General features: G+C 34.7%; 1 protein-coding gene across 1 annotated transcript in view; it reads right to left on the bottom strand.

Moving 5' to 3' along the window:
* The window catches only part of KCNQ1 (potassium voltage-gated channel subfamily Q member 1), a 377,953-nt gene that overhangs the window by 109,932 nt on the left and 244,747 nt on the right, over positions 1-23,274 (bottom strand). Inside the window, exons 13-16 of the mRNA XM_026668287.2 lie at positions 22,417-22,492; positions 13,794-13,888; positions 12,031-12,077; positions 10,879-10,940 (exon numbers count right to left, since the gene is read on the bottom strand). Of these exons, the coding sequence (XP_026524072.2) occupies positions 10,879-10,940; positions 12,031-12,077; positions 13,794-13,888; positions 22,417-22,492 (280 nt within the window). The remainder of the gene's footprint in view (positions 1-10,878; positions 10,941-12,030; positions 12,078-13,793; positions 13,889-22,416; positions 22,493-23,274) is intronic.

Below are 23,274 nucleotides of genomic sequence, written 5' to 3'. Positions count from 1 at the left end.
ACCCATTTCATGTATTCACAACTATGTATACACTTATACTTATTATCTTGTAAACAATTGGCAAATCAAATAAATAAAATAAAAATAAATAAGAAGTACGCTCAGAAGTACTATCTAACGTTATTGTAAGGTTACATTAACACAATCTTACAAATCTGAAAGTACATCTCCTCACTTGCTTTTACAGTCCAAGAATCAAGGAAGGGTCCATTCTGAGGCATTTACTGTTCCCCCCATTGCTTCCATGCACTAAACTGCCTCTTTTCTGACCATTAACACAACTATGATTTGCCCCAATGAGTCTTCCCAAGGACCAGTTCCTTTCTTCAAAGAGTGGGGGGAAAAGTGGCCCACTGTTCACTCCCAGACATAGTCTCTGACCATTTGTAGAAGAAATTTGATGATCCCTGATATAGGGTGTAATGGTAAAAAGTGAAGAATTCTCTTTGGAGTTGAACATAGCGCTGAACCTCTTTCTTGATCAAGTTCAAGGAGATGGATATCTCCATGTAGTTTTCTTGGCAATGATATAGAAGGATTTGTCATTGTCTTCTTTTGGAATATTTGTCTAGTGTCCAGTCTGGGCTACAGCCCTGGTATTTCCTTATAGTTTCCCATCCAAGGAGTAATCTGGTGTGCCCCTGTTCAGCTTTTCAAGATCAGCCAAGATCAACTTGGCACTATTCCCCCCTCGCTGGTCATTGTATAAGGTAGGTTGACCCAATTTCGATTAACTTGGAAGATTTGACATTAAAAAAAAAAAAAAGCTAGATTAGTTTTCTGAATATACTTTTAAAGGAAATTTAGTAGCAGCAATCTGTTTGAAACCAAATCATACGTAGCGTTAATAGAACAGGGATGCTTTAGAAGGCATAAAAAAAGGAGAGCTCAGGACAATTATATAATGAAAAAATAGAGAGGCAACCCCAGACTGCTGCTTTGTCAGAAAAAAATAAACAAAAGACTGCACAGCACTTCTCTCATTTTTATAGAACAATCCCTCGGCAAAGCAAGATGCCTGAGGGGATCGTTCATTTTTTTTGTAAGAAGAGGTTATCAGAACCTTTTGCATAAATTTTTTCCTTGATTAAAATGTATTGTGTGCTCCATCCAGATTTTTATCCTGTCTGAACAAACTGTTTCTGACAAAGCATCTGTTAGAGCCCAGCCCCTCTTTTAATTTTTTGTTGGCTGGAACGCTTGCAGAAATCTAGGAAGCAGAATTTGCTTTCATAATAAAGATTTAAATGGCCATTGCTGCGTTTGGGCCAGAAAGAATTTGGGCCAGTAAGTAACCCTTGTGAACTCTGTCTGCTCTCCGGGACATTGTTTAATTAGCTTAGTCAGTTGGAATGGATTTATATGATATGTTTAACTCCTTGTTCACCCAGTAATAAAGTGTAATGGGCATGTAAATTTGAAATAATTCACTCTCAGTCCAAGTGGCTGGGCTTTCACTTTCAGATAATTTTCAAGGTCTACAATTTTAGATTAGATTAGAGTTGATGGTTATAAATGTATTTTCAAGCATTAGGTGTCCTCTTGATAAACCTTACAACCCATGAAGTATTATTGAAATATTTGATCTTTACCTTAAACAATTAATGAACGTGTACAAAGTGGGCTAGAAGCTTCATTTACAAATCTGATCACCCCAAATCTATAATATATGATTATAGAAGATAATCCTATTGAGATGTACTCTCCTAAAAGTACATATAAACAACAACTTTAATCAGCAAGTCTATTCTTTAAACTTGCCTTAGATAGGGATCTGTCCCATCTATTTGCCATCAAAATATTTCTATAAGCTTATCTACTAGTCTAAGATGTGGCCATGTATTTTGTTCCCTAGATTTATCCTCTACTATTACTACAACTAAGGTTTTGTAATCTTGTGTTTACCAAGAACAACAATGATTCCTGTTAATAATTGTCTATTTCCTCCATATAGCTCTGAGATATCTTTATTTTCTTTGTTTAGGAAATCAATTTCATCTACCTAGGCATTTTATAGTAGTATTAAATAAGCTGATTGTTCAAGGTTTAGATTATTTGTTTCTATTAAGGCAAATGTTAGGCTTACAAAAATGTGCTAACATAAAAGGATGACTTCTCATTTTCACTTATATTAATTAGTGTTATACATGTATAACATACATGTTGCAATATAAATTATATACATTTTAAAAATCTGGATTAAAAACTATTTTATACCCTTGCTTCTTTGTAAGTAAAAACTGCTCTTAAAAATGTTCCTTTCTTGAATAAGTTCCCCTTTTCTTGTATGAAAGAAAGAAAAAGGGGAAAAAAATTCATACAAGTTTTTCAATCTGTAAAGTGCACTTCTGTTGATAATTATTTAGCTAGTTAAATTTAACTTGGCTATGAATCTTTTAAAATTTTTGTCATTAATCTCAAAAATATGCACAGATCACATAGAAAGCTTCCCTCAGGCATTTTCAAATGTCCCAGACACTTCAGTTAATTTTATCTGATCTACCACATTTATGATATAACTTCATCTTGTTTTAGCATTCTCTTATCTAATATAAAACATACCACAATGACTATAGCAGTTTGAGGATTAGTGCTCAGTTAAAATGTTTTGCAAAACAGCATGATACTCCCCCTCGCCCCCACATTTCTTGTAATAGATTTATTACAAAATAAAATACACCCCCTGTAGCAGTTGCTGAGATCTTTAAACTTTGACTGTTTTCGGTCAGTAATCTCATTAGCTAGAAATAATGAATAATTCTTCCATATGCTGTTGCCAATCCGTTGCTGCATAATATTTAAATGTTTAAGGTACTCAGTTTTGTTTTCTTTGTCACTATCCCATAAAAACAACAAACTGGCTCTACGCATGTGAACTGTGGGCAACGTAACTGTCTGCAGGAATAAAAGCTGTGTCTAAAAGTCCACCTTAATTAAATTGAAAATAAAAGATGCATTGCTCCACTTGGAATACACTTTATCACTCTTAAATTGCTTTTTTAATCATTGCTTCTACTCAAAGTAAAACTTTCAGTGGGGGAAACGAATTTCTAAACCCTCTTTTTGAAACACAGAAATATATGGACATTTTTATATTATTGAGGATCTCTTCCTTTTGAGTATATTTACGTAGTTTTGTTTTGATTAAGTGATGATTATCTAAGTTAGTTAGCCAAGACCTTACACTATCATCAAGCAAAAGGTATACATGCTATATACATAGTGAGAAACTGAATTTTAATTACTCATTTTTAATTATTTGTGGGAAAAACCCATAAAAAAACCCAACAAATACCAAATGCCTAAGTTGTGAAAATTCTCTTTCTATACTGAAGAATGCAACAGATACATTAATGACTTATAGACATATATATCTATCTGCCATCATTTTGTCCTGCTTTTTTCTTGACTTTTCACTATTTTGTCTGAAGAACAGCTTTAAGAAGTTGAAATACTGTATAGATTGGCCTATATAAAGATACTTTAAAAAAAAAAGCTCCCCACTCATGCCCCATAGCTAAGATGACTACCATTGTGTGGCTCATTTTATTATCAGCCCTGGAGACATTGTCGGAATATTATTGAACAGCTTTTAGACATTCTGTATTGCAAAATTATTTTGTGGAATCTGAATTAAATCCCAAAGAACATCATTGTGCTTAGATTATTATTAATTATATATGTCTTATTTTCTTCTTTAAAATGGTCTAGTCGTTATACTGCTCCCTTTTGCAGTACAGAAGGAGTGAGAAAGACATTAATTTGATCAAAAAAGTCTACTCAATACTTGTCTTAAAAGAGGTGTTAGAAGCTGATGATTGGAGATTAAATAGGTACTTTGAACATAGTCAAATGTGGATCATCCTGTTCCCTTCAGTGCCCAAAGCAATCTGCCCTAGGATCAATTGCATTTCTGCTGCAAGAGAGGTTGAAGTTCAGAGAACTTCAACTGGCAGACTATGTTTGGTCATTCTCTAGATCTGAAGACAAATATTTTACTCTCAAATACTGTTTTTATTACACAATACATATCTAAAAAGCTAAAACAAAATTATTTTGGGAACCCATGCTCTCAAGGCCTAGCACTAAATTTTGTTGAGAATTTACAAATCTGGATTACAATCTCTAAGAAGATTTACTATCTTCTACCTATTAAATTTACCAGATGCAGCACACAACATACAATAACGATACAGCAGATAACTACACAAACTGATGGTGGGAGGGGGGGAAGAAATAGTCTAATAATTACTACTGATCTCTTAATCACTGTGCCGCATGATTAAAAATTGCATTTATTCTGAAGTTCTGATGAAAAGAAGGCAAAGGACAAGTTGGGGAAGGCGTTGAGATGGGGGCACAGGTATGTAACAAATGCATAATACATATGAAAATGGAAAAACTATCTGCCTACTTGCAAAACCCCTACCTGTAAACAGCCTCCAAAGCAAACTTTCCGCAGAGAAAAATAAAAATAAAAACCTCTGATGCATGCTTCCATTATTTACTCCACCCAATTGCTTTTCCCCAAAATTGATGTGGTCTGTCTGGCTGGGAATTATGGGAGTTGCAGTCCATCTGAAGAGCATGGAGGGAAGGCGACTCTGCCTTTCTTTTCCTTTTTTCCTAGCAAGAAGCTCTTGATTAAAAAGTTCTTCCATCACACTGCATCATAAAATAGCGGAGAGTCCCCTACCTGGCATCCTTCAGGGGTGCTGCACTGTAGTTCCTCTCTTTTGAAAGGTGCCAGGTTAGGGAAACCGATACTGAGCTAAAGAGTTAACTTGCACATAGCTATATAAAAAGCAAGTACACTGACTGAGTGGAAAAACATAAAGAACCAGATTATATGACTTTGATATAAACATTAGAAGTGCTGACTATGCATACTGTAAAAAACGCTGCTGAAGCCAGCTGCCAACAATGTCATCATAAATCAAGCAAGTTGCTAGAAATAGATCTGAAACTAACCTGGGTGCTAATCTTGAACAATAGCCTATTGTAACCTGAAAGAGAATTATACGATACCATTTGACATTGTTCAGAGCTTTTACCTAATTTAAAATTAAGAATGATTTTTTCCCCTCCCAATCTCCTCCTGTTCTTTCTTTCACTCAATGTTGACAAAAGCAGTGTTATTGTACAACAATAATATGCATCTGTATTAATTAAAGCGATTAAAGTATGAATCGCTTATGTCAGAGTCTAACTTTTTTGATATTACATATGATACAAAGGTGTCAAGAAACAAAAGGAGAAAACATAAAGAGATGGATTGTAATCCACAGTAGTCCATTTTTCCATAATACCACCCCATTTTTATGCACAGTAGAAAGAAGCAGTGAACTAATTGGATTCAGACTGATTGGAGCTCTTGTGCAAAATGGCAGCATAGGAGGACATCAAAAGGTCTCCCCCTTCTAGGGGAAGCAGAACTTTCTACCCATTTCAAATTGTCATTATTTGTATTTGCATTTTATTATTTCCAGAATTTTTCCTCCTGTGCTCTGAGCCATCTCAATGTAAATATAAAACTGGGAATAATTGTACATGCATTGGGTGAAGTACTCATTTCAAGTCTATGAGAATCTAGGTCAGAATAGGTTTGCTAATCTTTAAATTATCATGAGATTTTTTTTCATGGTGTGACCTATAGCCATTTGTCTCTGCAGAACTGAAATGAATTACCACTTTCAAAAGTTTAAAATAGGTAGTAACTTGCACTGTTTCCAGAGGAAGAGCTCTAAGCATTATTAATCAAAAGCAGTACACAATTATGCCATCTTTGTCTCCTTCCTTGGTAAGAAAATCAAGAGGAAATAATCAATGAGAAAATGAAATGGTTCCAAATGAAAGAGGACCTGTAAGAATCCCTTTAAAAACTGCATAAATAAAAAGTCTTATCTGAAAGGACTTTCTGGTTCCATACTGCCCTCACAAACTCAAAAGAACATTTACATTAAACTTTTCAGTAGAGGGCTATATTATATAATAAACTTATTTTTATATTATTTTATAAAAACATAAAATATATTCATACATTGTATAATACAAAAATGTACTTTCTGCATCCAATGTTCCTACAATAATTTATTTTGTTTATTTTGTTTTTGGTCAGGAATGAGCTGGGTTAAATATTGGGATTTAAAAACTTGGGAAAATAAAATTGGCTTAATTGTTGAAAGAGCTTTGTTAACTTCTTCCTTGCAGACTTCTTGTACCAAGCCTGGTTACTTCCTGAATGAATACAGGCTGCTTTTTATATATGAAACCTAACACTTCTTGGCACAACTCCAGATGTTAAATAAAAAAGCTACAAGCCACTGTTAACCTGCTTCCCTGAACAGAGTCATAGTATTTGAACTACTAAAGCAAAGTTTTCCTCTTCCAAACTTTTGATGATCTCTGTTGCAGCCTTTTTATGCATATCCCTCCCCAGCATAAAATAAAAAGAAAAAATATGAAAATATTCCAAACTAATTAGCTAACCAAACAGTAGATCACTGCCTTTCCAGTTTCCTTTGAAGACCATAAGGTCTGTGATGAATCTTTTCCTTTTTGTCCTAGTTCATGTTTTGCATTGGCCCATAACTCAAACTATTTGTAAAAAAGATTAAAGAAGGGCATCTTAACTCTCTGTTTAATTATCTGAGATTGACAACCAAACTTCATTTTATGGGCAGAAAATTTCAAAATTAGAGAATGATGACAAGGGAAGGCCTTACATGTATATTTCCCCAAAACAGATTTCTGCAATGGGGTATTTCCAAAAAGAGGGGCAGTCAGACAATACTTAATAATCATGCAGATATATAATGATATGGTTACTCCCTCATTTCTATTTTAAAAGTAAATGCCAACATCATGAATTATGCGTGGAATGCAGCTAACTATTATTCCTTCCTTCCTTCCTTCCTTCCTTCCTTCCACCCATCCATCACACTTCTACATCCCCTCCTCAATCTCACCTATGTGACCCAGGGTGTTCTGACCCACGCCCTTTTCCAACAAATCAAACACAATTCAAAAAGAACAGAAACCTTGTAATGCTTTTACAAAATAATTAACTGTGATAAGCACAAGCCTTGCCAAACTGTGCAAGACTTGCCAAAAGATAACAGACAAGAAATAATTTCCAAAATAAGAATCTTCTATCTCAGACTGGTCTTGTGGTGCAAGAGTCATAACCTCACCCTGAACATCAAAAAGACCAAAGAATTGATTATAGACTTCAGAAGATGCAAAGCAGAGCCTCTCCCACTATATATCAATGGAGATTGTGTGGAAAGAGTTCATAGTTTTAAATTTCTAGGAACTCATATTTCTGACAACCTTACTTGGTCGGTCCACATTATGACCAATGCAAAGAAGGCCCAACAGCGCCTGCATTTTCTGAGGCTGCTGAAAAAGAGTGGTCTGGGTGAGAAGTTGCTGGTTACTTTTTACCGTTCTACCATCGAGAGCATATTGGCATACTGTGTAACAGTGTAGTATGCTGGATGCTCTGTAGTGGATAAGAAGATGCTCCAGAGAGTTATAAACACAGCACAAAAAATCATCGGTTGGTTGCTCTCTTTCTTCTTTGGAAGATATTGTGAAGACCAGACCCCTCTCTAGAGCATTAAAAATCTCCACAAACCATTCTCATCCTGGTCATTCATATTTCGAACTGTTACCATCAGGGAGATGTTATAGGTGTCTTAAAATGAGGACTAATAGACTGAGAAACAGTTTCTTTTCCAAGGCAATAATTGTCTTGAATCAAACAGCGCATTCGTGATCTAGCCCTATGTATATAGTGGCATTTTTAAACTATTTAACTTACTAAATGTTTTAGATAGATTTTAGATGAGGTTTACTATTATTATTATTATTATTATTATTATTATTATTATTATTATTATTATTAAATACTTGTAGTGTGATTATGATGTGGTGTTTGGGGCACTGTGCTGGAGTAGCTTTCAAATTTCATTGTATTCGTGGAATGCAATGACAATAAAGGTAAATTCTTAATTCTCTTCAAATACAAACTCAGGATACTGGAATGTCCACGAGGCTGTAGTTTCAAAACGTCTTTGCCTTATGCAAAGAAGGTTAGTTTCACAGGTGGCTTTTATCTTCTTGAAGGAAGGGCCATTACCTTGCAGCCTTACTCCCGAGTTGCCCATGCTGTTGTAACTGTTCTTTCCTACGGCAATCCTGTGCACACACGCACTTGGCACAGGCTCCTTGGGAACCTCCTCATCACTGCTGCCAGCCCTCACAATCTCTGAAGGCAGCAGGCCACTCCCTAATGGTCCTGGCCCCTCATCTGAGTCCTCACTCTTCTCAGCCGTCTGCACCTGCTGCCGGCTAACCACAACACAGGGTTGTTTACAATAAAAAATTACAGATCTTTTAATATTGGAGACATAAAATCACAGTCCTTTGTATATAACTGTATTTTGCAGCATTTGTATTTACTGAATACTCCTTCATCAGAACAGCTCTGTATAAAGCCCATTACACTATAATCAAGATATGAACAATAGTTAACAGATCAGATTGATACATAAATTCATACTACCAGTGTACAATACACACTTATTTCTGTCCTATTTTCTACCATTAAAAATGCCTTTCCATCATCAATGTTTTAACAAATGTTTACATAAAAATAAATATGAAATAAAATATAAATAAAAGTATCAACTGATCCACCAGAGTAAAGCAAATTTTAAAGCAAAAGCTTACATGAATTAAAAAAAATGGCTTGCTAATGGAAGGAGAATAAAAACGAACAAACTGCATGCCACAGATTAGGATTAATTGATAATAAAATTCCTTTCAGACCTTGGCCTTGTTAAGCATTCAAATTAATCAGTAGAAACACACTAAAGTGAAACCTGCATGGGACATTTAGCTTTATCTTTTGTACATAAAAGAAAATAAAAAATCGTAATTAGATTTACTATTTTAAAACAAATACTATAGATGGTTCAATGGATTACAAGAAAAAAATCCTGGAAGCTACTGAAAAAAAATACAGTATTTATTTCATTTGCTACTACCTTTTAAATATTTTCCACTTTCATTTTGATGATTGGTTATCACAGAATGTGTAGATGTAGTCTACAAAGACCTCTTGAGCTTGTAAGGTTTGGACATAAAGACAGTTGAAAGTATTTACCATTTTAGTATGATACTAACAGCCTTGCACTGTACTTTTCCTGAAAAATATTTTAGTTAGTATGTAAGCATTTACATCGTGGTAAAAAAATGCAAAAGAGTGAGCCAATTTGATGTAATGGATACAAGGATGAAAAACAGGAGATTGGCATTTTTAGTCCTGTCTTACTCATGAAACCAGTTGGGTAAGATCTATCATTCCTCTCAGGCTTAGTATGAAAACAGTAGCAAACCACTTCTGAATTATTGCCCCAAAACCTAGATGGACTTTTCATGTAGTTGTCAAGGATCAGGACTGGACTCAACAGTCCACACGCATGTACTCACATGCAAATGGAATAGCAAAATGTAATCATATCCAAAAGCAACCTTACTCTAAAAACCAACTAGTACATCAACCTCTCCTGTTCATTTGCCTTTGATTACATATTACCTGTAGAAGATGTTAAGAGATGATAATACAAAATGTACAAAGATGTGCAGGTATTGGTCTTATAAAAGATGAGGATGCAAAAAGAAAGATTCTTGCTTGGATGATTCTTAAAATACTTGAAATAAATGTGCGCATAGGTCTAAAAAAAGGGGGCAAAGTGAACAATATATTGTGGAATCTAGGCAACAGGAGCACAGGTGTCAATGAATTGAAATGTTATACCTTTTATATACCTTTATACCTTCTCAGACATTTCAGGGTATATTTAAGTGATGTTCCATTTATGAGCAACATATCAATTGACATGGCGCAAACCATACATTTAAAATGGTTGCCAGCTGGCAATCAGCGAACAACTTCCTTATTCAGTTCAACTCATGGGGCAGCTTCCAGCATCCCGAAGAATGCCCACATATGGGATACCTTAATCCAATCTATTTCAAGAAAATAGTTTTACTTCACCCAGAAAGATTTCCCAGAAAAGAAGCCTTGAAGCTTCCTCCTCTCCCTTGCCATTACTGAATAGCTATAATAAGATCCCAATTGGCAAACATTCCTCTTCCCATTAGTGTACTGTACAAAGAAGGAAAGGGAAGCAGAGAAAACAGAGTTTTAACAGTGACGATAATAAATGAGAAAGCTAGACCTGCTCTCATAGAATTATTATATCCTTTCAGGTTCCTTTCACTTGTGTGACTATGTTGTTTCACTACAGAAAAATATTCATTGTTTTGGTTAAATTATTAGCAATTCCCATCTTTTTCTCTTTCTTTCTCTGTCTTGTTTATATTTAATTCCAAGCCTTTTGGGAAGGATTTTCTTTCAATTGTCTGTCAGCTCTACAGTGATGTAATTTTCTTCCCATTGTAATCAGAAGAAATTGTATAAATAAGCTGAAACAGCTTAGGACATATAGATAACTGCAGACTTTAGACTGCATTTTAATTGCTCAATGTATTATAACATACTGCATGTTCATATTAAGTTGCCCTTTTATAATGAGGAAGAAAGGGCATAGCACAAAAACAAATATTTCAATCTCCATTTGCAGATACTATAAAATGTTATAGATCGTATTCTCCATTTCCATGTTCAAACAATTCAATAGAAATAGTTATTTTCTACAAATTTGCCTTTGTTAAATTGCTTGCCTATGTTCATGTCCTCATAATTAAGTTGCATTTTTTTAATGATCAGGAGGGAAAAGAATGTGCTGGTATGCTTGTGTCATGCAGTAAAATACAACTATTATTGAAAGTCTAATTTAGGCCTACCTTGTCTTCGACTCTGTTCAGCCGGGCACCAACTGTATTATTCCCTCGATCTTTAGTTTTTTCTGCATAGAAAGGACACTTCTAGATGAATATCAAGTGTTACAATAGTATAGAATGATGCCGTGCAATTGCATTTAACTAGTCTAGCAGAGCTATTTAATTGAACTCTGCTGACAGATGGGTAATTTTATTACATTAACAGTAGGTTGTTTTTTTTTTAAAAAAAAATCCTTTATTAGCATCAATTCAAGCCTTGCCTTGAATGGACTCAAGTTCAAACTGCATCTTGAGTTCATGTTATGCTTTAAATCAGAAGAATTAGCGCATTGGGTTTAATAAATTTAAATTAAATTTAACACTAATTTAGCTGAAAAGTACAGTAGAGAATGAGTGAGATTCCATGTGGTGTAATGGTTAAGGTGTTGGACTAGGAGCAGAGAGACCCTTATGTGCCTAAGAGAGATCTATCCTCTCTTAGACACATAAGTTACTGCTGAGTAACTCTGAGCCACTCACATTCTTTCAGCCCTAGACTGGGAAACTGAAAAACAATCCATAATGTAGCAATGGCAAACCCCTTCTATTTGTCCTTAAAATTGTCAAGATTGATTCAAAACCCTGAAACAAAGTACAGAATAAGAGTAATACTCTTGAAGTATGTTGGTGTGCTTATTGATGATGTTGATCATTATCATCATCCATGAAATGTTAGTATACATTCATGGATGTTATAGAATATTTATTTGGATTCTGATTTCCCACATAATTTTCACTGTAAATTATGAAAACTATAATGATGAGCACAACTCATTCAATTGCTATATCCAGTAGGGATTCATGTACCACCTAAAATCTTGGATGTATTCTACAGAATCCCCAAAATTATGTTATTGAACTATAACTTTCACAATGTTAATTGGAACTTTTAATGTGGCAGAAGCCAAAAATTACTAAAAGCATGAGAATAATTGTATTAGCTATTTCAATTTCTTTTAAATATAATTCATTCGGTGCTTTTGATTCTGTTTTGATTTTTTTTGTCATGGGTTTGTTGGATGAATTGCTATTTCTATGAGGTTTTTTTTTAGGAAAAGTACTTGACTTGTTACATATTTAAGATACATTCTGTGCTTTTCTAGGATGGTGTCTTACCTGAGACAGAAATAAATAGTGATGGCTTCCCTATAGATTGGTCCAATCTAGAGAGAGAGAAAAATGTATAAAATAAGAGGCCAAAAGTTTTCTCCCCACGTGAAACTTGGGCAGCTGAAAACAATTGTGATCATTTTGTATGTTTCTACCAATAATGAAAGAAGGTCTTACATAGTTATCGGTTTATTTGCAAAATATGCTTTGACCTTTTTATTGTGATTTTTAGAGATATTGTATGTGAACTAAAAATGGCTCCATGAAGAAGCTATTCATTCACTAAATATTTAGTGTTGTCTTTTAGTGTTACTAAAAGCATGAAAATAATTGTATCAGCTATTTCAATTTCTTTTAAATATAATTCATTCAAGCTATTCACTCACTAAAGATTTAGTGTTGTCTTTTAGTGTTACTGAAAGCATGAAAATAATTGTATCAGCTATTTCAATTTCTTTTAAATATAATTCATTCAAGCTATTCACTCACTAAAGATTTAGTGTTGTCTTTTAGTGTTACTAAAAGCATGAGAATAATTGTATTAGCTATTTCAATTTATTTTAAATATAATTCATTCAGTGCTTTTGATTCTGTTTTGATTATCACTTCCTGATATTAATACTTCCACAAAGATATGGAGATGGTGAGTTCATGAATTCAAAATAGTTTATTGGCAGCAATAAAGCAATTTTAAAATAATTTTATTTTTATGTAATTTTATGTAATTTTTGCGGGATTTATTTTTTGCTATGCTCAAAAGATACTAATTGATAGAATAAATGATGATTCTTAAATACATGGGAGATAAAGGATGATGTTTCTTATTTGTGAAGATCTTACAATCAAGTTGAAGAAAATAAAAGGGGAGACAGGAGATAAATGGGATAGTTTGGGTTCATGCATCACTCTAAGTCAGAGGTCTCCAAAGTTGGCAACTTTAGGAGTTTTGGGTTTTGACTCCCAGAATTCCTTAGCCAGCTATGCCAGCTGGGGGATTCTGGGAGTTAATGTCTACAAGTCTTAAAGTTGTCAAGTTTGGAGACCCTTGTTCTAAGTCATATCATGGCATGTTTGGATTTGGATTAGTATGCCCTGTCAACCTAGCCCTTATAGTTTGTAAACATAATTTATGGCTTAGCATGTTGTAAAAATCCAGCCAACAGTAATTTATTCAGTAAAGTCTAGTTATAACATACCATGGCTTAGCCTTAGAGCAATCTGTTAACCTTCTCAATATGAAAATACTCCGCCACATTTTCTAACCCACTTCTACTGCCCATTGCATTCTTAATTTGTTTTCTAAGGATGTGATCAGACTGGATACATTAACATTGAAGTTCCATGCAGGTAAGGAAGTATGTTAGGGAAGTGTCATGGGGCACTCTTTAATCCTTCATATTTGTAAGATACTGTGGCAGAAATTGTTTCTACAATTAAAAATTGATGGCATTTAATGTGAAGCAGTGAGGATACTGTGGGCTGCAAATTGTCTGTGAATGTTCAGAATATACTTTAAAAAAAATATTAAGTTTAAGACATAAGACATAAGACATAAGAATTTATTTGTCATTACACTCGCAAGTGGGTGCAACGAAATGAGGTGCTCTTCCACAAGTAAAACTGGACAAACACCACTAAAAAAGAAAAAGAAAATTTAAACTAAACACAACCAACCATACAATAATCTCTATACAATTTAAAAATGTAAATACCCCACTACTCTCAGCCATTAGACTCCACAAGTTTAGAAGGTGAATTCTGGACCATACCTTCTTTGAAGCTCTTTTATTCGGACCATTAAGTTGAGATGACCCTGAGAATATTGTTCTATCACATCACGTACATCATAAGGTTTTCTAGCTTGCTGTGAAAACAGAAAATAATAACTATAAAAACATTTCAAAGCTCATTATAGCATGCCACATTTATGTAGCTATCAGTTAAAATAAGGAAAAATAGAAAGTTAGCCTTTTCATTTTCACAGCTTTTTCATATAATTTTAGGTAATAAAGATAAGGACTAATGGGTATAATTCAGGTTCTTTGTTAAAATGTTTATTCCTTGAGTTTTAGTGATATACCTAGATGACGGCTGGACATTGCAGAAAGGACTTTTCATGAGTTAAGGAACTAGTTTGTTAAATATTCTGCCCTAATGTATTTAGAGCACTGAAGATAAAAGATTAGGCCTAGAAACAAACTGGAAATCAGTGAAGTTGGTTTAAAAACTGGTCTTTTTTTGTTATTGGTTATAAAGTTGTGAGAGTGATGATAATTTACTTAGTGGTCTCACCATCTCTGATATATTACATATTCTCCACTTATCATCTTGCCCCATAAAAAGCACCGTATTGATAACAGCCTGCTGTAAGTCTCTCCCTCTTCCCCTCCCTCCCTTCCTGTCTCTCTGCAAATCTCTGTTGACTTATTTTCATGCTGTATATTGTGTTCCATTAATCTGCACATCTATTATAACATGGTAAAGCAGAGATTTTCATAATTTGAGTAGTTTATATTAATTCAACTCAGTAGTATTCAAGTATTTGGAATAAACCTGAATATGATGTACAGTATTGTTGTTCAGTACACTTTGATAATTTTACAAATGTTAAGAAAAATTTATCCATCTACTTTTAAAATGAAGGGCTTCGCGTAACATACTAAAATTAGGAGATGATACTAATCTATATAACAACCTCTTTTAAAATTACTGAATGTTAAAGTGGCCTCACAGTTTTATATGCTAGAAGGCAGCAGAATGTATGCATCTGGGAAAATAGTAATCACTCTGCTCCAAACTGGTAACAGATTGCATCATATAATTTAATAGCTAAAGTTATAATAAATTAGACTGGACCCCAGAGTGATCCCTGTTTAGATAAAATAGTGTCCTGCTTTTCTCCTCTTACCATGGCATGTGGATATAGACATCCAAGCAACAAACTATCCGAAAATGAATAATCTGAGATCAATCTGCAGATCAATGAATATTCTATTTATGCCTGAAGAATATTTATTTCTATTTTATTCTTTTCCATGTATCTTATCAGCAGGTTTTGTTTTCATTTTTAAGACTTCTGTTGTAAAGATTTAGTATTCATTTCCATAGTGTGCATATTTTTGAATGAAAGAATGCCAGATGATTTTGGGGGAACAATGCTAGTGGGTATTCCTAGGTGGAGGATCTTTACTACTTTGAAATAAAACATTAAAACAAACCGTGATTAGATTCTTTTATATCTCTGTTCACATCTGATTTCCTTGTTTTTTCTGTTCTCAGAACCAAGTTTGAAAGTTAAATATAATTATACAACTATCATGCAACCATTTTAATTAAGATCATCAGGAGTTAAGTTTTAGTTATTTTAAAAAGGCAATCTGTATATTAACAAACCAAGTACAATTGAAAATTGGAAGCATTATCAGGCCAAATTTCCACTTGTTTCGGGTATAAAGGTAATAGTACTTCACATGAAATTTAATCACTGTGGCCAACCTTATAGAGTCTTATAATTCTAAGCGGGAGTACAATTGCTCAATGGTTAAAAAAGGCAGAGCTTATCAGTTGGCAGCCCGGGTCCAAGACCCAAGCACCATGTGACGGGGTGCTCTCCCGTTACTTGCCCCAGTTCCTGTCCACCTAACAATTTGAAAGCCTGCAAATGCAAGTAGATAAATAGGTACCACTTCAATGGGAATGTAACAGGGTTCTGTGAGCCTCAGTGTATAGTCAGTGTTTACTTAAGTATTTTATTTAGTTGGGCTTATACATAGATTAACAAAACAGGGCAATGATGATGTTCAACAAGGTACCGTTTTCTGCGTAACATGAGGAAGACTCTTGCAGAAGGCATACTAGAGAACAGCACACTCTGTCTTTCTCTATCCTTTCATGCTGAGGCACGCTATTCTTCTCCAAAGTTTCCCTCAGAGTCAAAATGGAAAAGCAAAAAGGGAAGTACCAGCTGCAGGAAGTTTTGAGTAGTATAGCCAAACAATGGTCAAGTCCAAGCGTGTGTAACATTCTTTGAAGTACAAAGAACTTTGAACTATTTTGTTTGCCAGAAAGCCCTCTGAAGTGATTACAGAAAATTGCATACACAGTTCTTGATTGATAGCAAGGTAACTGAATTACGTATAAAACACTGCCCAGTTTGTGGTGACACTTTGAAATCTAAAGCTATAAATACATCAAGAGTGTCTGGTGACATCACTGAAAGCCACAACAAACACTGTTATTACTGGGGCCCTAAACTTGTACAGCAGCTTTTATTATTTATTTTAGTAACTATTCTAGTGGTTGTGTCCTGCTTGTAGATATCCCAGAGATATCCGGTTTATTACTGCAGGAAGCAGGATGCTACATTTGATGGACCTTTGGTTTGATGGGATATAGTTCTTCTTACATTCTTAAATAAATATTTATTAAAGAAGTAACTAACCATACTATAAAAATATTAGACTGTAAATATACTATGAGAGTTTCCCCCAACCTGTTGCCCTCAAGAAACATTGCATTAAAGCAGGATGTTCTGAAGTTACTATCTAAAATATCTGAAATGTTGCTCTCTAAATTGAAGAAACTGCTCTATTATTATATTATATATAACATATATAATATATATTATTATAACTGCTCATATTAACTTGACCCTAAATGAATGTACAACTGAACCCATACATGCAACCTTCTACAATGCTGTTACAAATCTGGGACTGGAACAACAAGTAACCAACAATACTAGACTTAACAACTGCCTTGATCTCATCTTTTGCAATAGTTTGAATTTAATTTACGGAATACAAACTAAAGAACCCTTTTCCAACAGTGACCACAGCATGATTGACTTTTGTCTCAACATACACCCACACAAAACTCATCACAATGACGGAATCCCCAATTATAACTTCAAAAAAAGGCAACTATGATCTTATAGACAACGATGTCTCATCCCTTGATTGGCAATCTCTATTCACTGGATGCAATACTGTTGAAGACCATTACAACATATTTTTACTTGAAGTCAAAAGAGTCATCAAACTATATGTACCAATAACAACTCCCAAAACCAGAAAAAACAAATTACCCAAAACAATAAGGAAGCTTCAATCCAAAAAGAGATCACTCTGGCGGAAAAACAAATCTGGTCACGTTGCCAACTTCAAAAGCTGATACAAAAGCTGATACCAGATAAAGACTGAATGCACCAATTATCACATCAAACAAGAGGAAATCTAAAACCATCTCTATCTATTGGACCGGACGGAATATGTGCCTACTTCTTAAAAATGTTATCCACTGCCGTAGCAGAACCTCTAAGCATAATCTTTGAAAAATCTTTCAGGACCAGCTCCTTGCCAAAACTATGGTCACAAGAAACAGTCATCCCCATCTTCAAAAAGGGAGACCCCAGCCTAGTTGAAAATTACAGACCAATCTCCTTATACTGTGTCACCTGTAAAGTCATGGAATCAATTATTAACCAATCCATTATCCTCCACTTAGAGACAAACAACCTACTCTCTAATAAACAATTTGGTTTCAGAAAAACACTATCCTGTAATCTGCAACTCTTACACTGCAAAAACATATGGACTATAAAACTCGATCAGCGCAAAACAATAGACACAATCTACATAGACTTCTGTAAAGCCTTTGATTCAGTGGTACACAACAAACTACTCCTAAAACTAAAATCTTATGGTATCTCTGGACAACTGCATAACTGGATAGAAGCATTCCTGTCAAACAGACAACAAATGGTCAAAATTGGGAGCGTCCTATCAAATTCTGCACCTGTCAATAGAGGTGTCCCCCAAGGCAGTGTTCTAGGACCAACTCTCTTCATACTCTACATAAATGATCTCTGTGATCACATTAAGAGCAACTGCGTTCTCTTTGCTGATGATGTAAAGCTGTTCAATACCACAGACAATACTGCTACCCTTCAAAAAGATCTTGACTATGTATCAGAATGGTCAAACAAATGGAAACTTCAAATCTCAACAAATAAATGTTCTGTCTTACATATTGGCAAAAAAAATATCAGAAAATAAAATACAAGCTGAATAGTCAAGACCTTGTTGATGATCCAAACTCTGTCAAGGACCTTGGAATATTCATCTCTGATGATCTAAGTGCTAGAGCCCACTGTAACTACATAGCCAAAAAGGCATTAAGAGTTGTTAACCTAATCCTACGTAGCTTTTTCTCTGGTAATATCACACTACTAACTAGAGCATACAAAACATTTGCTAGACCAATACTCGAATACAGCTCATCAGTCTGGAACCCACATTACGTATCTGATATTAGCACAGTTGAGAAAGTCCATAAATATTTCACAAGAAGAGTTCTCCACTCCTCTACTCGTTGTAGAATACCTTATGCCACCAGTCTTGAAATTCTAGACCTAGAAAACCTTGAATTACGCCATCTTCAGTCTGATCTAAGTATGGTATATAAAATCATACATTGCAATGTCCTACCTGTCAATGAATGCTTCAGCTTCAACCATAACAACACAAGAGCACACAATAGATACAAACTCAAGGTTAATCGCACCAAACTTGATTGCAGGAAATACAACTTCAGCAACAGAGTGGTCAATGTCTGGAATACTCTACCTGACTCTGTGGTTTCTTCCCCAAACCCCAAAAACTTTAACCTTAGACTGTCTACTATTGACCTCACCCCTTTCCTAAGAGGACTGTAGGGGGCGTGTATAAGCGCACCAACGTGCCTACCGTCCCTGTCCTATTATTTCTTTTATTTTTCTTATATGTATCCATTTCATGTATTCATAACTATGTTTTGACTTATACCTATTATTTTGTGAGCGATTGACACATCAAACCAAATAAAAGTAAATAAATAAAATAAAATGAGGATTGCAGAATATTCCAAGATTTTGGAGTTCTGTGCTCCCTGCTTCTTGATAGTCCTCTCTTTCAAACATTTGGCAAATGTTTTCATAAATGAAAGGCAACATATCAGTGTTAAAATATGAATGCGGTTTGCTTATGGAATGGGTGTATAACGTGGTTAATTGTCTATGCAAAGATTGTAGGCATGGCTGATGATTGGAAGAATGCCATTATTACTCCATTACAAAAACAGAATGTTAACAAGAGAGAATGCAAAACTGCAGGAGGATTAATTTATCAAGTACATGGCTGAATTCTGGTCAAAAGCATGTAAGACATGACTGTGAAAAAAACTTTTGGTAAATATAGCACAGCTTTATTTGAACTTTAGCAAAGCCTTAGCCTCCTTATGTGAATGTGACAAAGTTTTAATGTATGCCTGTTGATTTATAAAAAGCATAAGATAAGAGATTTGAAATATGAAATATTCTGCATGAATACAGACTTGAAGGATGTTTGTGAATGAGATAAAAATGCTATATGAGGAAAGTAAAACATACGTGACAACAAATGGAATGCTTAGGGAATAGTTCAACTTGAAACACTGACAAAGGCAAGGATGTGTGGTGTCCATGGGCTCCTTAATGCATTTCTATATAGATGAACAAGGAAAGCTTGTTATGATGTATGCTAATAGGGGATAAGAAGGCAAGTGAACTTTTTATGCAGACAGTGGTGTATATAGAATAGAATAACAGAGTTGGAAGGGACCTTGGAGGTCTTCTAGTCCAACCTCCTGCCTAGGTCGGAAACTCTACACCACTTCAGACAAATGGTTATCCAACATCTTTTTAAAAACTTCCAGTGTTGGAGCAATTCACAACTTTTGAAGGCAAGTTGTTCTACTGATTAATTGTTCTAACTGTCAGGAAATTTCTCCTTAGTTCTAGGTTGCTTCTCTCCTTGATTAGTTTCTACCCATTGCTTCTTGTCCTGCCCTTATGTTTATTGAAACAAGTGGAAAAAGGTATGTATAGGAATATTATAAATGTATAAAAGTTATTTGGAGTAGAAAAAAAACAGGAGAAATGCTCAAATGGAGAGAAAGCAGATTAAAAATGGTCTGAACACAGAAGTGAATGCCCTGTGCAAAAGAAATACATTTGAGTGGCTTGGTCATATGAAGAAAACCAAGCAGGACTGAACTGGAAAACAAATATGAAGGTTTTGGAGGAAAGAGCAAAAAAGGTATAGTTGGACAGAATTCATGAGTTCGTCAACAAGAGAAAGATGAGAAATTCAAAGAACAAAAGACAATCTATTAATAAGATTTAGTGGATATCTAAGGATAGAGCAGTAGAGTAAACAGTGTTGATATAAACTGGTTTTAGTTAATTTTTTTTCCCCTTACCTTGCCATTTATTATTTTGTGCATTACTTTATATTATTTTGTGTACTTTGCATAATGTTGTTTATCCCATAAAGAAATAACACAATAGGTAGATATTTATATAGTACTTGTAAGGTGATTCTTTGGAATTCTACAGCTCCTTGAACACTTGTCACTATTTTTGATTACAGATAGGTCTCATTTTGTGGATGAGATGTGGAAAAAAAAATTCTGGTAGTCATTAGAGAAGAGGTATTTTAATAATTTTTTTACCGGTTCCAAATTCCATTTCTCAGTTGTACTGATTGCACAGCTTTACATGATCTATTTTGCTCAATTAAATCAATAAAAAATTAAAGTTTGGCATTTGTGTAAGAAAGCACTTGATGACATTGATCTTGTAGTAGAACTAGTAGCATGGCTCTTCTTCCCAACTCTTCCTCTGATGAAGCCAGACAGAGGGAAATAAATTACTTTACCGGTCCTGATAATACCATTCATTCCCTTCCCCAGTAAACTGAAGCATGCTCTAAGGCTGCAGCTGTAGAGAAATGAATGGCTATGCAAATTGCTCTGTTAAGTTTTCTTCTCTCTATGCTCTTTCCAATCAATGATGATATTATTATTAACCAGTTTTGTCAATTTACCATTATCTTGATTAAAATTTGCTTTGTAATTTCAAAAACAAAAACCTAAATTCCCTGAGCTGAAGAAGCTTCTTTGGATGAAAAGCAGAGTGTCTTCAAAGAAAAACCAGAAAGTCCAGTTGCTTCTTGAAAAAGCACCTTTGGGACCACCGTGACCTGGATGACTGAGAATCTCTATAGTCCCTAAGTTCCAGAGGTGGTATTCAGCAGGTTCTGACCAGTTCTGGTAGCAGAAATTTTGAGTAGTTCGGAGAACTGGCAAATACCACCTCTGACTGGAGATTTTACAGTACCCTTCCCCTGCCACGCCCCCTAAGCCACATCCACAGAATTGGTAGTAAAATTTTTTGAATCCCATCACTGCCGAAATTTCTGTAAATTATCAAATGTGATTTCTGAGGATTCAATACAACTTTATCATAATCACAATAGTAAAATGGGGTGCCTATTTCTTCTTAATTATTAAGAAGCATACATATTTTTATAAGGATTTATAAGATCTTTATCAGATTAAAGACTCCTACACTTTTTATTGAAAACTTTCTTTAGTCATGATTTGTGATTGCTCTGAGTCCCTAGGAGCATGAGGAAATACTCATATAAAGAATTATACCTGTGAACACATAACCTTTTTTTTAAAAAAAGAAAAGCAATGTTTTCAGCCCTTTTGGTTGGAAATATGTGTTTAAAAGTTTATAGAGAATGTGTGCTGAATTTTAGAATCTAGAGAGAAAAGCTGAGTAAGACTTCTATTACTTCTCAGTGCAATTGTCTCTTTCTAGATTGGCAAAGGGGGGAGAGGAAAAAAATAAAATATGCAATAGTAATTCTGTACTACTAACATCTGTACCACAGACCCTTTTGTCAAACTAGTATTTCATTTCAACCATTATTATTTTTTCACTTGCTGAATGTATCATGCTAGAATAGGCTCGTTTACTCATTCTTTGCTTGTTTGCTTGCAGTAAACACAGTTCTGTCTATGCTATTACATGCCAAGGTAAACACTATTATGAAAAATTCAGGACAATATGCCTATAATCCCAAGAAATGTTAATTTTGGTTCTAGGCTTTGTATCAGGATCTCAGCTAATGTGAGATAGAAACAAGGTTAAGGTAGAGGTCTAATCTCTAGGTCCATTAAATCAGCCTGACACAACTCAGAATTAATGAAGACATATGAGAATGTTTGCATTGGAAGGAGACAGAGATAACAAAAGGGGAAGGGTCAAGCCCATTAGTAGAAAATAACATTTTAATTCAGGCTGCATTTCAGAAACTTAGCCTGTTCCCACTGCATACACAGTTGACTAACTTGCTGATAAACAGTCACCCTATTGAAAAACAGAGCGAAGAGTAGGAGTAACTCCCCAATATTAAAATGGATTTCCCTGGCTTTTCCTTGTTTAAGACTGAAAAGAAGCAAGAACAGGGGGGGAGAGAGAAAAAGGGATTCTTTTAAAAAAGAAGTATTTTGTCAACAACTCACCTGGAATTTTTCTTTGCCACAAAAATACTGCATACGGCGTATCACTTTAATGGCAGAACGGTGATGTTCTTTCAAACTGCAAAGAAAAAAAGAAAGGTCACAAAGGCAAAACTAAACCATGTATAAATTATTTATTATTTATGCTACAACTGAACATCTTTCACAATATTAAGTCATGAAAAAAATATATATAACATTCTGGCCCGCTTAATTTTCCCTCCTGTTTTTCAAGTTACCATCGGTTACACTGAAAGGGTAGGGATTTTAGATGACTGTTGGTTGAGGTGAAGGCCTGGGGTGCAGCCAAAGCTAATATTCTTTCCATGATGCATTAGCCAAGTATCTGAAAGCTCTAAAGAAAAGGGCACATTGATTTCACTGGAATCACAATACTCCACAAAGCTAAGAATATAAAACCAGCCATTACAAGAAATAACATATCGGCACAGTACCAGATAGATAAAAAAAGTATATTTTGAGAATATGCCATTACCACTAATCCCAGTTGGATCACTAGAACAATTAATTTAAAAATTTGGTTTAATAGGGATGCCTCCATTTTGTGCCACATGCCAATCTGCTCCAGTCCTCAAGTGAATTATTGTTTGGCACCAAGTATGGAATCATATTATTAAAAAAAATCCCTATCATACCTGTTCTAACAAAAGGGAACTGTCTTTGCACGGTCCTCTAATATGCATTTGGCTGGATGTGTGTCAAGCAAGACTGTTCTATTCATTCAAAGTAATAACCTTTGCTTCACTAAAGTCAATTTAATCCTGATGAAAGACAAGAGAGAGGCACCTACCTATTAAAGAAACCAAATCACAGTAGCAACCCTGTGCAAATGTTCTTGGT

This window comes from Notechis scutatus, chromosome 1 (assembly GCF_049901735.1).
Source record: "Notechis scutatus isolate UNSWTSFEM ecotype Mainland chromosome 1, rNotScu1.2, whole genome shotgun sequence".
NCBI classification, from domain to species: Eukaryota; Metazoa; Chordata; class Lepidosauria; order Squamata; family Elapidae; genus Notechis; species Notechis scutatus.
The sequence above is the reverse complement of the archived record's forward strand: the minus strand, read 5'-3'. Positions and strand labels throughout refer to the sequence as shown.